Source organism: Dipodomys ordii, unplaced genomic scaffold (assembly GCF_000151885.1).
Source record: "Dipodomys ordii isolate 6190 unplaced genomic scaffold, Dord_2.0 Scaffold26, whole genome shotgun sequence".
NCBI lineage: Eukaryota > Metazoa > Chordata > Mammalia > Rodentia > Heteromyidae > Dipodomys > Dipodomys ordii.
The window spans coordinates 11,269,105-11,283,855 of record NW_012267242.1 but is presented as its reverse complement, the minus strand read 5'-3'; the positions used below and the strand labels follow the sequence as shown (position 1 = coordinate 11,283,855).

General features: G+C 45.3%; 1 protein-coding gene across 2 annotated transcripts; it reads left to right on the top strand.

The window, feature by feature from the left end:
* Positions 1–2,346: 2,346 nt before the first annotated feature.
* Mcl1 (myeloid cell leukemia 1) lies at positions 2,347–7,502 on the top strand. Of its 2 annotated transcripts, XM_013015210.1 has the most exons (3): positions 2,370–3,169; positions 3,536–3,783; positions 4,525–7,502. In XM_013015210.1, exons 1-3 carry the CDS (start codon positions 2,485–2,487, stop codon positions 4,639–4,641), a joined length of 1,050 nt encoding a protein of 349 aa, XP_012870664.1. In that variant the 5' UTR covers positions 2,370–2,484; the 3' UTR covers positions 4,642–7,502. The 2 variants fall into 2 exon arrangements, with proteins under 2 accessions (XP_012870665.1, XP_012870664.1); XM_013015211.1 differs by lacking the exon at positions 3,536–3,783 and having other exon boundaries at positions 2,347–3,169.
* The last annotated feature ends 7,249 nt before the right edge of the window (positions 7,503–14,751 follow it).

Genomic DNA, 14,751 nt, shown 5'->3' with positions numbered 1-14,751 from the left:
CTGAGTTCAAACCCTAGTACACACACACACAGACACACACACACAGACACACACACACACACACGCACACGCACACGCACACGCACACATGCAGACAGAATGGGAATAGAAGCAGTAAACAGTAGAGTTTAATGATGAGGAATGAAGAATTTTTTTCCTTTTTTATTGCTTTAGTTTTCTCAGTGAAATAAATTATCAGCTGAGAGAAAGGGATAGGGAGATTTATTGGAAGTTTGAGGACAAGAGATGTGCAAGTCATGTTGAACATTTCTGGCTTATAACGTGAAACTTGCTTAGGGCTAGTGCACTGCCAACTGGAGCCACACCTCCAGTCCTGATGTGAAGCTTCTATTCTTTTTTCCTTTGATGATACTGGAGTTTGAACTCAGTGCCTTATGCTTGTTAGGCTGGCACTCTACAACCTGAGCCCTGCATTTTCATGGTTATTTTGGAGAGCAATCCAGTGAATTTACCTGTGTTGACCTTAATTTCTGGGCCCTCCAGACATCAGGCTCCCGAGTAAGCTGGAATTACAGGTGAGACACAGGCACCTGACTTGAGACTTGTATTTTTTTCACTCTCAGAAAAAGGAAGTTTGCTTTTGCTATTTCCTCATTCATTCTCCTTTTCAAAACCTGATGAACAGTATTTTAGAAAACACAGCAGAAGGCCTGGGAATGTGGCTTAGTGGTAGAGTGCTTGCCTAGCATTCATTAAGCCCTGGGTTTGATTCCTCAATCCACATACACAGAAAAAACCAGAAGTGGCACTGTGGCTCAAGTGGTAGAGAGGGTGGCCAGGAGCAAAAAGCTCAGGGACAGTGCCCAGGCCCTGAGTTCAAGCCCCAAGGCTGGCAAAAAAATGAAAGAGAAAGAGAGAGAGAGGAAGAAAGAAAGAAAGGAAAAAGAAAGAAAACAGCAGAAAAGCCACCTCATCTACAAAGCCTTCCTCTAGTTCTTCCAGCCCAAAATGAATTTCGCAACCTTTCATCTCTATGTTGTTAACTTACATATATTTAAGTCCCTTAAATATAGAAGAGGTTCTTTCTCACTGCAACTGTAAAATACTTCTCCCCATCCTCCCACATGTAAAACTCTATGTTTTTAGATCCTGCCCCAAAACTTAACTCTATGTTATAGGCTCCCAATGTCCTTATTAAGCTGCGGTATTGGAAAGAAAATTTCCCCATTCCTTTCCTGCATAGTTCCTCGAATACTTTTCCCTCAAATTTTAGCCTTTTTTTTTTTAACAGATCTTAACAGGTCACTTCAATTCACGTTAGCTGCCATACATAGCAAATAACAGAATCTTTGTTCTCAAGGGATTTATCCTTAAAAGTCAAATGTGCCTAACAGTATAAAAATAAATGGTACCAACACTCTCAGAAAGTGCCAATGGAGTAAGACCTGTAAACAACACTAGAAACTGGACAAGGGATGGGCGACGGGAGAAAGGGAGACAGGAAGAAAGTCTGAGTGCCCTTACACATGAATGGTTCTTTTTTTAAGTATTATTTTTATTCAAATCAATGGTGTGTTCCTATTTCAAAACACTGCTGGGCTGAAAGTGAGGGAAAAAATGGTGTGCAAAATGATTCCAAGTCCCACAGACTGGGGATGTGGCTTAGTGGTAGAGTACTTTGTCTAGCATGCATGAAGCTCCAGGTTCGATTCCTCAGTACCACATAAACAGAAAAAGTCGTAAGTGGTACTGTGGCTCAAATGGTAGTGTGCTAGCCCTGGATAAAAGAAGCTCAGGGACAGTGCCCAGGCCCTGAGTTCAGTTCCCAGGACCGGCAAAATAATAATATTAATAACAATTTCAGAAGTGATGCTGTGGCTCAAGTGGTAGAGGGCTAGCCTTGAACTGAAGAACCGACAAAAAAAAACAAATAAAATCTCCAATAATAACAATAATAATAATAATTCCAAGTCCCCACGGGGCCCTGTGACTTAGTCCTGTCACCTGACTTATTCCCCATCCATTACAGAACTTCCCCATCCCCATTCCTTAACCCTCCGAGCGACGAAATGGTTAAGCCAGGCTAGGTCAAAAGCCACCACCACAACAAAATAAAAGCCCCCTGGCACAAAACAGCCGGTGTGTCAGAGTCCAGTTAGCCAACGACCCAGCCACGAGGACGCCCCGCAGGTCCAGGCGGGCAGACCCCCCGAGGGCTCGAGGTCCAGCCCTCCAAGCCGTCGTTATGTAACCGGCCGCCAGCTGCCGGACCGGAAGGCCCCAGCCCGGCCGGGCCGGCCCCGCCCCTGCTGCTCCGTGCCGTGCGCAGCTCTCCGGAAGCTCCCGCCCCTTTCCCCTTTTATGGGAGCAAACAGCTTCGTGTCTCTGACGCCACAGCGTCGCGCTGGCCCTAAAACCGCGATCTAGGAGCAGCTCCCTCACTCCTTACTTCCGCTTCCTCCAAGTAAGGAGTCGCGGCCTTCCCCGTTCGGCTCAGGGCGGCGGCAGCTGGAGCGGCAGGCAATGTTTGGCCTCAGAAGAAACGCGGTAATCGGACTCAACTTCTACTGTGGGGGCGCCGGGCTGGGCGCCGGCAGCGGGGCCGCCGCCGCGCCGGGAGGGCGGCTCTTGACGGCGGAGGAGGCCAGTGCCCGGCGGGAGGCGGGGGGAGGGGAAGCCGGCGCGGGGATTGGCGGAAGCGCCGGCGCGAGCCCCTCGACCACCCTGGCGCCGGACGCCCGGAGGGTCGCGCGTCCCGCGCCCATTGGCGCCGAGGTCCCCGACGTCACCGGGACCCCAACTAAGCGGGTGTTCTTCGCGCCCACCCACCGTGCGCCGACGCCGGACGAGATGGAAGCCGCGGCCGCCGGCGCCATCATGTCGCCCGAAGAGGAGCTGGACGGCTACGAACCCGAGCCCCTGGGGAAGAGGCCGGCCGTCCTGCCCCTGCTGGAGCTGGTCGGGGAAGCCAGTAAGAGCTCGCGCACGGACGGCTCGCTCCCTTCCACGCCGCCTCCAGCGGAGGAGGAGGACGACGAGTTGTACCGGCAGTCGCTGGAGATTATCTGTCGCTACCTTAGGGAGCAAGCCACGGGCGCCAAGGACGCCAAGCCGCTGGGTGGGGCCGGCGCGGCCAGCAGGAAGGCGCTGGAGACCCTGCGGCGGGTCGGGGACGGGGTGCAGCGCAACCACGAGACGGCCTTCCAAGGTAAGGCGTCCTCAGACACCGGGGCCGCGCGCCCCCCCTCTTCCCACCCCTCTTCCCTCCGGTCTCTCCCGCCCCAAACCAGTCCCGGGGTGTGAGGAGGTCGATGCTGTTTCTAAAACCAGAACATTCTGGGCGTGAGTCATTGTTTCCGCCCATCTCAATTCTTTTGGAAATCGCAGTTGGCGTTCAAAGACCGGAAAGGGTGGGATGTCAGTGTTCCAGAGGGGTCGGCCTGAGTCGTGTTAAGAGCCCAGAGAGAGTGATTTCCCCCCCCCCCCCCCCCGCCGCCGGTGGGCAGGGGAGCGGTGCCCTGGTTCAGACAAAGGAGGCCATTGAGGACCTTTGCATGCTTTCTCTTCCTCTCAGGCATGCTTCGGAAACTGGACATCAAAAACGAAGACGACGTCAAATCTTTATCTCGAGTGATGATCCATGTTTTCAGTGACGGCGTAACAAACTGGGGTAGGATTGTGACTCTAATTTCTTTCGGTGCCTTTGTGGCCAAACACTTGAAGAGTATAAACCAAGAAAGCTGCATCGAACCATTAGCAGAAAGTATCACAGATGTTCTCGTAAGGACAAAACGGGACTGGCTAGTCAAACAAAGAGGCTGGGTAAGTTTGCCTTAAGGTTGAAGTGGGTCTTGGAGTGGAAGAGTTTTGAAGGAGAAGGTTGGGATGGCTGGAGGTTTTATGATGCTCCACCCAGTTTGCAAACTTTTTTAAACTTGGAGATCTCTTGTTGCTGGTTAACTAATGGGCTTGTGGTGTGGGAGTTAGGGGGTGGGGGAGTGAGTGGTATGTTGGTCTTGAACTGTATCAAAAGCCTTGGTTTTCTGCAGATTATTCATGTTGTAATTCAGTTGAATAATCTTCAGACCATTGCATTCAAACCAAATACCTTTCTACGGGCTTCTTCATTTTGATTGAATACGGGTTGGGGCCTGCGGCTTGAACATACTAGCTAGGTGGTTCTGGTGAAGGATGTACTCAACCACAGTGAGAAACTAACCCTATTGGATGAGGTGTTGTGTGTTGGGAATGTGAGCAAAGTTGGGAGTGTTTGTCTTTTATCTAAACATTGGGAACTGTCATAGTCCTTTTGTCTAGATTATGCTCATATGACCCAAGGTAGCACAGTAAAATTAAGTTTAACTGCTGTAGGTGCCCACTTAACTGAAGGACTCTGGAAATTTTGCTTTCTCTAAGCCCTGGAGTAAACAATTGTTACATGGTGGTTTGTGTGGGTAATGTGGGGGAAGTACTCTAGATATTCTAATCTTTTTTTTCTACTGTTAAGATAGCAGAAACCCATGCTTGAAAATGTGCTTTTTTTTTTTTTGTTTTGTTTTCTAGGATGGGTTTGTGGAGTTCTTCCATGTAGAGGACCTAGAAGGCAGCATCAGAAATGTGCTGCTGGCTTTTGCAGGTGTTGCTGGAGTAGGAGCTGGTTTGGCATATCTCATAAGATAGCCATATAAGTGCAATAGTAGACTTTTAACCAACTCCAGCCACCAAAACTACATACATCTGTGAAATCAAATGTATTTATGAACTTGGACTTCAAGCTGCCCAGGCTGTAACCTCCAAGAGTTCCATCCTAACAATGTAGCCAGAAAGAAAGTGGCAAGAGGATTATGGCTAACAAGAATAAATACGTGGGAAAACTAGTCCCCCTTGAAGAGTCACTGTCTGAAAGAAGCAAAGTTCACTTTGAGCAACAAGCAAACTTTGATTGGGAGGCCATGGAGAAAGACTTGGATTTAGTGAAGATGGTAGGGTGAAAGGACTTAACATCTTGTCTAAAACCAGAAAAGTGGCCAATAACTAGGCTTGCCAGAATTCATTAAATAGGCCCGCCAAATTCAATTACTTTCTCTTATAGTGTTAAAAGCAAAGCACTAACAATGCCAGTGACCTTTGTAAAATGGATTTAAGCTAGAAGTAATCAAACTTTGACTAGAAGCCTCAGTACTGTACAACAGTGTGTGAAGGGAAGCTTTTTGCTTTCCCAGGTTTATGTCTTGAAGACAAAGTCCAAGTGTTCAGGACTTTCATACCTGTTCTACTTTGACTTGGTTTGAATGATTCTTAGTTTATTAGCCTAGTAATGGCCAAGAATACTTGACTTGAAGTTCACTAATTAGTTACCAATGCAGAATATCCTCAATTTTTAAGACAGAACAACTTGTAAATCTATTTGTCTGTAAAAATTGTATATATTTTTACAGAGTTTATTTCTTTGAACAACATAAAAGGGACGGAAGTCTTGAATTTAGTTTTTTTCATACCCTTTTGAAATTTTCAACTTCTGTAGTTAGGAATCTATTTCTTAAATCTTTTCTAAACTTTGTCCTGGTCTGTTCTAGAATGTATACAAAACCAATTGATGTAAGTGTGTGCAACCTGGTTGATAACTGTGTGGGCTTAATTTTCCAATCTGGTTTGGTAAGTATTCTTTGCATAGATTTTTCTTTGAGAACATGATTGAGAGATTGAGGAGTTAAAATTAGCCCTTTTGCTTTGTTAAATGTAGGTTTTCAGTAATTGAGTGAAAGTGGAGTTTTATGGTTGGGGGAGGATTGGAATGGGCAAATGACTTTAAAATAATGGGCTCTGATTAGGCAACCACTCAACTGGAGTTCCTTCCATTTGACCTAATTTAACTAGGAAAACCTAAACTGAATTTATGAGCTCATCTTTAAAGCTTTTACTGAAAGATTTTCAGCTGTTCCAAGTGGGACTTAACTAGCAGTGTGTATATAAAAAGATCACATCAGGTGGATAAGAGACATTTGATCCCTGTTTACTTAATAAATTGTAAAATGACGGCTTGGAAAAAAAGCAGGTTAGAGTCTTAACCATGGTGCTATTATGTGGCTTGCTTGTTAAATACAGGTTTAAGCCTGGTATTATCAATAAAACGTACTTATTGTTTCTTTTCTATTAATGATTCCCAAGCTTTGTCTTGAATTTGTCATTGGTATCTGTTTGGATTTCAGACCTGATGTACTATTGAACTTAATCTTTAACTTCTTGGCCTTCTTGAGATATTTGCTGCTTGTTACAGATATTTATATTGTTTTTACATCTTTACTCTGCCATCCCTGAACCTCTGTAGCCCTTGTAGTTTTCTACATTATGAACCCCCCTCTGGAAACATCATACGCAACATAAACATACATACACCTCTCAGGAACGGACAGACCATCTCTCATGAATTGATAATCTTGGGAGGTGATAAGACTTCCCTTCTTCATGAGTGCTTTGACAAGCTTGGGGGTGAAAGGGAGTCTTTTCCTTGGTGTCTTTTAGTTGATTTATCCCATCTTTTGAGTAAGAAGTTTCAAAAGTCCTCTTAGGAATTTTCAGAAGGCAGAACATCATTTTGTATGCTTTCTCTAAAGTTTCCTTTGCTTGAATGTGCTCACTTAAATTTTATATAAAGATGGGCTCAGTTAAACCTCAAAGAGTAATATATAAAAGCTACTTTTAAAACTGAAGAAAGCTCTATGTTGCAACTAGGGACATTTGAAAGCTTCAGAATATGACCTTTAGTCTGTGGACTCCAGATAAAAATAGGCATGAATAAAATGACTAAGAATGTAATTGGTAAGAATTGCCCTGCCTGCCTGTCTGTCTTGGAGCTATTAAGGTCATCTTGTTAGAGCTCTTTTTACCCATGTATTTATCATTCTTGATCATAACCATTTATTTATATCATGTCTATCTCTAAGGACCTAAAGCACTTTATTTAGTTTTTAAATGGACAGAAGATCTTGTTAAGGTGACTAGAAGGCCTATGCCCCCCTCCCCCATATCCAGTTGTGGAAATGCAAATTGTACAGAAATGCAAATTGGTGTTTAGGAGCCCTACTTCCCCAACTCACTAGGTATGACTGCTGAAATATAGACAGGATCTTAGTTGATGTTTTAGGTCCAGAGCAGTGAGAGCTCTTTTTAGGAGAGCCCAGGTGGTTTGGGAAGGAAGGAGCAGATTGTTAGGGAGAAGAGGAATGTGGTCTAAGTGCTGACTAGGTGCATAGTTCAGGCACATCCTCCAGAATGGAAAGGGAGGGGCTGCTTGGAAAAATGGCTCTCTCAGCAACTTGTCTTATACTTCTCTCAGGGAAAAACATGCAGTCTTCTAGTATTGTTTGTGTACGTTCTATTTGGGGGGTAAACACCTTGGTTCTGGTTAAACAGCTAGTGTTTTTGACAGCTGTTCCAGGAAGGGTTAGGACCAACTGCAAATTAATGTGGGTTGTAAACTAGTATGTTTCCCTAACTTCCTGTTCTTCCTAAAAAAACAAATAAATCTTTTTTTTTTCAAATGTGAGGTGTGGTATGGGTCTTTTCTAATTACCCTTCATCCTTCCCTCTTTTAATAGCCTTTTAGGAATTTAGTTGAGCAAATATGGGTAGGTGAATTAAAAACAAAGTCCTACAAAGCTGCTTTACCTTAGAACAAAGGACCTTTTGTTAAAAAGTGTGTAATTAAATACTGATTCACTTTGGAGTAATTCCTGATTTTTTTTTCCTGTGCTTTTATTTATTTCAAGGCAGATACTGCTCTGTAGACTAGACTGTTTGGTCTCATGACTACCTCATCTTTCTTAGTGCTTACAGAATGTTACAGGCATGCAATCCTTGTCCTAATTTTTCTTTGAGGTAAAGACTTCATTTCTCCATCTCTCATCCTATATCTTTTGAGGTGAAAATAACCTTACAAGAGTTTTGATGAAGTTTTTGATATTGTTTGTCTCTGCACTTAACTCCCCACCCCCTTTCCACTACCAAAAAGGAAGTAAGAATGAGCAGGTCAATTTCAAAAATCTTAACCCTGTTATCTTGAAAGGAGCTGAATCACCATGGAAATGTGCAAATATGCACTTTGCATATTGATGTTTGGCCTTGAGCTGCAAACAGCTTGCAAACAAGTTTCTACCTTTCCCACTCAATTTTGCCTGTAAATATATCTCCCTTTCTAGATCCTCACCACCAGAAGGCAGCAGCTTTTATCATTACCAAGTAAGTGCAAGTGAGGTGGTAGTGGTGGTGGAGAATAACATCAATGGAAGACAGAAGGCCCCAAATCTAGCCAGTGTCTCATGCCTTTAATCTTAACCTACACAAGAAGTTGAGATCTGAGGATTATGGTTCAAAGTCAGCCTGGGCAAGGAAAGTCCGTGAGATTTACCTCCAATTAACCACTAGAAGACCAGAAATGGCACTGTGGCTCAAGTGGTAGAGCGTTCCCCTTGAGATGAACTGCTCAAGGACAGTGCCTAGGCCCAGAATTCAAGCCAGGAAACCCACAAGAAAAAATAACAACAGGGCTGGGAAGGTGGCTCAGTGGTAGAGCGCTTGCCTTGCATGCCTGAGGCCCTGGGTTCGATTCCCCAGCACCACATAAGCAGCAAAAGCCGGAAGTGGCGCTGTGGCTCAAGTGGTAGAGCACTAGCCTTGAGCTGAAGAGCTGAGGGACAGTGCCCAGGCCCAGACTTAGGCCCCATGACCGGACCCCCCCCAAAAAAGGAAAAATAAGCACCAGTCAAAAACAGCCCCAGCTCTTATCTCAACATAGGCATGAACCAGGCACAGGTGGATTGTTCCAAGTCAGCCAGGGAAGGAAAGTCCAGGACATTCATTTCCAATTTTAAAAGTGGAGCTTTTTTGGAAAGTGGAGATGTGGCTCAAGTGGTGGAGCACTAGCCTTGAGCAAAACAACTCAGGGACAGTGCCCAAGACCCACAATATTTTTTAAAAAAAAAAAAGCTGGGAAGGTGGCTCAGTGGAGTGTTTTCCTTGCATGCATGAGGCCCTGGGTTTGATTCCTCAGCACCACATAAGCAAAAAGAAAAAAGCCGGAAGTGGTGCTATGGCTCAAGTGGTAGAGTGCTAGCCTTGAGCTGAAGAGCTGAGGGACAGTGCCCAGGCCCAGAGTTCAGGCCCCACGACTGGACCCAAAAAAAAAAAGGCATGGTGACCTATTCCTGTAATATATTAAGTGGGAGGCATAGGATTGTAGTGATGGACCCCCTCCACCCCAAAAAAACTAAAGCAAAGACTGGGAGTATGGCTTATGAAGCCCTAGTACCAAAAGAAAAAAAAAGGATTAAAAAGCTGTTCTGAGGTGGTGCTGGGAAGGTGGCTCAGTAGTAGAGTGTTTGCCTTGCATGCATGAGGCCCTGGGTTTGATTTCTCAGCACCGCATAAACACAAAAAGCCAGCAATGACATTGTGGCTCAAGTGGTAGAGCACTAGCCTTGAGCTGAAGAGCTGAGGGACAGAAGTTCAAGCGCTATAACTGACCCCTCCCCCCCAAAAAAAAAGTTGTTCTGAAATCCTAGCTACCCAAGCTCAAATCTGAGCAGGTTTGTGAGACCCTCTATCTCCCAGTTAGCCAGCAAAAAGCTGAAAATGGAGGTAACTCAACTTTGAGGATCACAGTTCAAAGCCAGATCAGTTAACTACAAAAAGTTGAAAGTGGAGCTGCGGCTCAACTGGTAGAGCTCCAGCATTGAGCACAAAACCTCAGGGATAGTACCCAAGCCCAGAGTTCAAGTTGCAGGACTGGCAAAAAAAGAAAAGCCAGGGGATGTGGCTTAGTGGTAGAGTGCTCACCTAACATGCGAGAAGACCTTGGTTGGATTCCTCAATACCATATAAACAGAAAAGGCTAGAAGTGGTGCTGTGGCTCAAGTGATAAGAGTGCTAGCCTTGAGGAAAGTTCAGGGATAGTGCCCAGACCCCAAGTTCAGGTCCCAGGACTGGCAAAAAACAAAACAGAAGGGTCAAATAGTAACTAGGTAACGTGAATCACCAGAGGACCTGATGATCAACACTTCCCTTAACTGGACACCAGACTTTCAGTTCTTTTTTTTTTTTCTTTGAGACTGTCAACATCCTTACCACCCCCAACACACAAACCTCCCACTTCCAAGCTGATTCTGTTCTAGGGATGGAGCCCAGGGCCTGTGGGTGCTAGGCAAACACTTCTGAGCTGCATTCTAAAACCACTTTTTATTTTCTTAAAAGTGACTATTTTTCAGGGGTGGAGGATGCTGGGTTTAAACTCAGGGCCTTATACCTACCAAGTACAAGCTCTATACTTACCTACCTGTGTACTCCAGACCTACCTGTTTGTGATTTTAGAGCCAGCTCTTCATACTGTTTGGGGGAAAAAAAATGTCAGGAGGGAAGGTGTTGTAGGTAGTGTTTAGTATTTTCAATGTTCAATGATCAAGATTTTCAATGTTCAAGATCCTAGCACCTTCCCAATTTTTTTTTCTATAAAATAACGTGAAGCAACTACAACTGGTGCATATCATGGCTACAGCCAGATGTCCACAGCACAGGCCTTTAATTCCTGTAGCTCAAGGTCATTACCCACTAATCTAGTGATCATCTTTACTTGTTCAAACATATCAGAACTTTTGTCTTCACCAACCTTCCAAGCACACTTCAAAGAAAGGCTTCTTAGTATCCAGATTTGAGAACTTAATTCTGTTCCTCTTCCTTAGTTTCAAAGTTGTTACTGTGTTATCTTGGTTAAGGGAAGCATGACTTGTTTTTGTTTTTTTTTTTGGGTCCTGTCCTGGGGCCTGATCTCTGGGCCTGGGCAATGTCTCTCAGCTCTTCAGCTCAAGGCTAGCACTCTACCACTTGAGCCACAGCGCCACTTCCAGCTTTTTTTCTTTTTGCTTATGTGGTGCTGAGGAATCAAACCCAGGGCCTCAGGCATGCAAAGCAAGCATTCTACCACTGAGCCACCTTCCCAGCCCCGGAAGCATGACTTTTAAAAGCTGAGGACTAGGAATTTGTCTCCTGGCAGATTTATCGAACACCTTAGAATTCAGGATATTTTTCTTGGCAAGATGATGGCTACTACTGGAGTTTGCTAGATAGGTGCTCTACCCTTTGAGCTAAGACCACGTTCCTTTTTGCTTTAGTTACTTCTCAGGTAAAGCCTCATGTTTTGCGCTGGCCTTGGACAGAGATCCTAGTTAACCTTCCTGCCTTCTTCACAACTGGGATGGCAGATGTGCCATCACACTCAGCCTATTGGTTGAGATTGGGTCTTCCTGAATACCACTGTGAGCCACTGTACCCAGCATTCCACCCCCCACACCTTCTCCATTTTGTTTCACTGTGTTGCCCAGGTTCCAATTCCTGCACTGTAGCTGAGACTGCAGGCATGTATTACAGTGCTAGTCTAAAATTCTTTTTTATTTGGAAGAGAAGTGCAAGGGTTGTATTCAGGGCATTGCACATACTAGGTAGATGGTCTTATCACTTGACTCTCACCTCCAGCCCAGAGAATTACTGGTAATTTTTATGCTGTTTATAAAAAGGAATATGGGCACCCATGGCCTCAGTCATACAATCCTAGCTACTCTGTAGAGGCTGAGATCCAGCCTTTGTCATATAGACAAATCTGAGAGGTTCTTTATCTCCAATTAACTATTCAAACAATGGGAAGCTCAAGTGGTAGAGAACCAGCTGGGAATGGAAAAGGCTGAAGAAGAGCTAGAAGCCCTGATTGCTCTAGCTCCAGTTGTGGCTCAAAGAAAAATTGCATCAAGTTTTACCATATTTTAGATATACATATGTTGTGTTTTTCTTAGAATAGCCTCTCTTTCCCCAACCCCACAGAAGAAACCTCAAGACAAAAAGAAGGAATAAGCTGGGTGCTGGTGGCTCACGCCTGTAATCCTAACTACTCAGGAGGCTGAGATCTGAGGATCATGGTTCAAAGCCAGCCCCGGCAGGGAAGTCCATGACACACTTATCTCCAATAAACCACTCAGAAAACCAGAAGTGGAGCTGTAGCTCAAGTGGTAGAGCACTTGCCTTGAGCTGAAGAGCTGAAGGACAGTGCCAAGTCCAGAGTTCAAGCCCCATGACTGACCAAAAAAAAAAAAAGGAATAAGGGCTGGGAAGGTGGCTCAGTGGTAGAGCGCTTGCCTTGCATGCATGAGCCCCTGGGTTCGATTCCTCAGCACCACATAAGCAAAAAGAAAAAGCCGGAAGTGGCGCTGTGGCTCAAGTGGTAGAGTGCTAGCCTTGAGCTGAAGAGCTGAGGGACAGCGCCCAGGCCCTGAGTTCAGGCCCCACGACTGGACCCAAAAAAAAAAAAAAAGGAATAAAATCAAGGCATGAACTTCCAAAGTAGAGAACTGACAGGTATAATAGTACACTCCTTATAAACACAACTACTCAGGAAGCCAAGGAAGCATTGTGAGATTGAAGTCAGTTGGGATACATGACAGAGACCCTGTCTCAAAAAAAAAAGCTGGGTGCTGGTGGCTCATGCCTGTAATCCTAGCTACTCAGGAGGCTGAGATCTGAGGATCACGGTTCAAAGCCAGCTCAAACAGGAAAGTCGGTGAAACTTGCCTCCAGTAGAAACCACCAGAAAACTGGAAGTGGCGGTGTAGCTCAAGTGGTAAAGCGCTAGTCTTGAGCTGAAGAGCTGAGGGACAGCGCTCAGGCCCAGAGTTCAAGCCTATGACCGATCAAAAAACAAAAAAAAAAACTGCTCCAGTCTGTCACACCTAGAATCCTAGCTATTCAGGAGGCTGAGAATCCTAGTTCAAAGCCACCCTGGGCAGAAAAGTTTGTGAGACACTTTTCTCCAATAAATTACAAAAAAAGCTGGGAGTGGCTCAAATGGTTAGAGAAAAAAGCTAAGGGATAGTGCCCAGTCCCCAAGTTATAGTGCGCATACACACACGCACACATTTGGAGTCTGGACCCTATCTTCAGACTCTCATTTGGGGGGCATTATATACGATAAAAGAAACGCTGGTAGGGAAAAATATCTAGTCTAAATAGAACTTTAAATAGGGTATAAATGACATCAGATTGAATAGAGTACGTTTAGTAAAGTATGGTTTCTCCTACTGTGTAAAGTGGTGGGCCTAAACACAATCAGCACCATAACCATCTTTGCAGCTAGGCTGGAGGAGTTGGTGCTGCCAACTGATTTGTGATTGCCCTTGCTTTTTTTTGGGGGGGGGGGCGGTCCGGTTGTGGGGCCTGAACTCTGGGCCTGGGCGCTGTCTCTCAGCTCTTCAGTTCAAGGCTAGCACTCTACCACTTGAGCCACAGCGACACTTCCGGCTTTTGTGTTTTTGCTTATGTGGTGCTGAGGAATTGAACCCAGGGCCTCTGGCATGCAAGGCAAGCACTCTACCACTGAGCCACCTTCCCAGCCCCAGCCCTTGCTTTTTATTTGTGCCAGCCCTGAGGTTTGAACTTAAGGCCTGTTCCTGAGCTTTTGTGCTCAAGGCTAGCACTGTACAACTTTGAGCTGTAGCTCCACTTCTGGCTTTTTGGTGGTTCATTGGAGATAAGAGTCTCATGCACTTTCCTGCCCTGGCTGGCTTTGAACCATGATTCTCAGATCTCAGTCTCCTGAGTAGCTAGGATTACAGGTGTGAGCCACAGCGCCCAGCTTGAAGTTGCCCTTGTGGCTGTTAGAGCAGCACCTGTTAGGCTAGCTCACTTATGCCTCACTCATTTTCTGATTCTTTACCCTCTGATCATAGAACCAAGCAAAGGAAATAAATTTTGGGGTCTAGGGCCGGGAACAGTGTGTTTTCTGCAGAACAGAATTTCATTTATTTATAGCCTGAAAGTTACTTAGCTGGACCCCAAAATGCTGAATGGTGTCTCCCCCTGTCCCTAATCTTATTCCCGTGGGAGTCTCAATTACTGCTATTCACATCCTGATTCAAAAAAAAAAAAAAAACCAGTTTGCTCTGGCTGGCCAGACTTCCCCACAGGCTGCATTCTTACCCATGAGCTCATTGTTTTGGCTTGTTTGCTGGTATAAATCCAGAGCCTGTGCCAGAGGTCTCAGCTCAGCCCCCTAACTGGCTGGGACTGCATTCCATTCAGAATTTCACCACCCCCACTTGGTGTTCTTCCCGCCCTCCTGTGGTCACGTGTGTGTGTGTGTTTATTCTAGTGAGTCTGGGACAAGGTGAGCTGGGAAAGAACCACTGAAGCTGGCAAGGAAAGAAAATATTTGTTAGGTTGAACTTTATACATTCTGGGGGCAGGTGTTCACAGCAATGCACGCCACTGCAGTGGAGTCTTGCAGTTTGGAAGAGATTAATCTTAATTTCCCCATTTATATACCGACATTTAGTTAGTTTGGAAACTGGGTGTCACTGTTGCCCAAGCTGGCCTCAAACTGAGCTCAAGTGATCCTCTTACCTCAGTTGTTCCAAATAGTATCTGTGACTATAGGCTCACAACTGTTGTACCTGGTTTTTGCCCCACTTTATTTTAATTAAGAAATGCCCTAAAAAGCTGGGTGTAGCGGTTTAAGTCTGTAATCCTAGCAAATTGGAAGGTGAAGATTAGGGGATTCTGGTTTGAGGCAAGTCTGGGCATAAAAGTTCAAGAGACTCCATCTCAACCAATGGCAGGGTATGGTGTCATGCATACCATCCCAGTGAAAAACTGAAGCACAAACAGGACAGCACTCCAGGCTAGCTTGAGCATAAAGTAAGACCCTGTCTTGAAAATAACCAATCCAAAAAGGGATTGGAGGGCTGGGAAGGTGGC

What these genes read in the sequence shown, in the direction of transcription:
- Mcl1 (XM_013015210.1), top strand. Translation starts at nt 2,485, where the DNA reads ATGTTTGGCCTCAGAAGAAACGCGGTAATCGGACTCAACTTCTACTGT. An exon ending in CCACGAGACGGCCTTCCAAG is followed by an intron (nt 3,170 to 3,535) that starts GTAAGGCGTCCT and finishes TCTTCCTCTCAG; the next exon opens with GCATGCTTCGGAAACTGGAC. An exon ending in TAGTCAAACAAAGAGGCTGG is followed by an intron (nt 3,784 to 4,524) that starts GTAAGTTTGCCT and finishes TTTGTTTTCTAG; the next exon opens with GATGGGTTTGTGGAGTTCTT.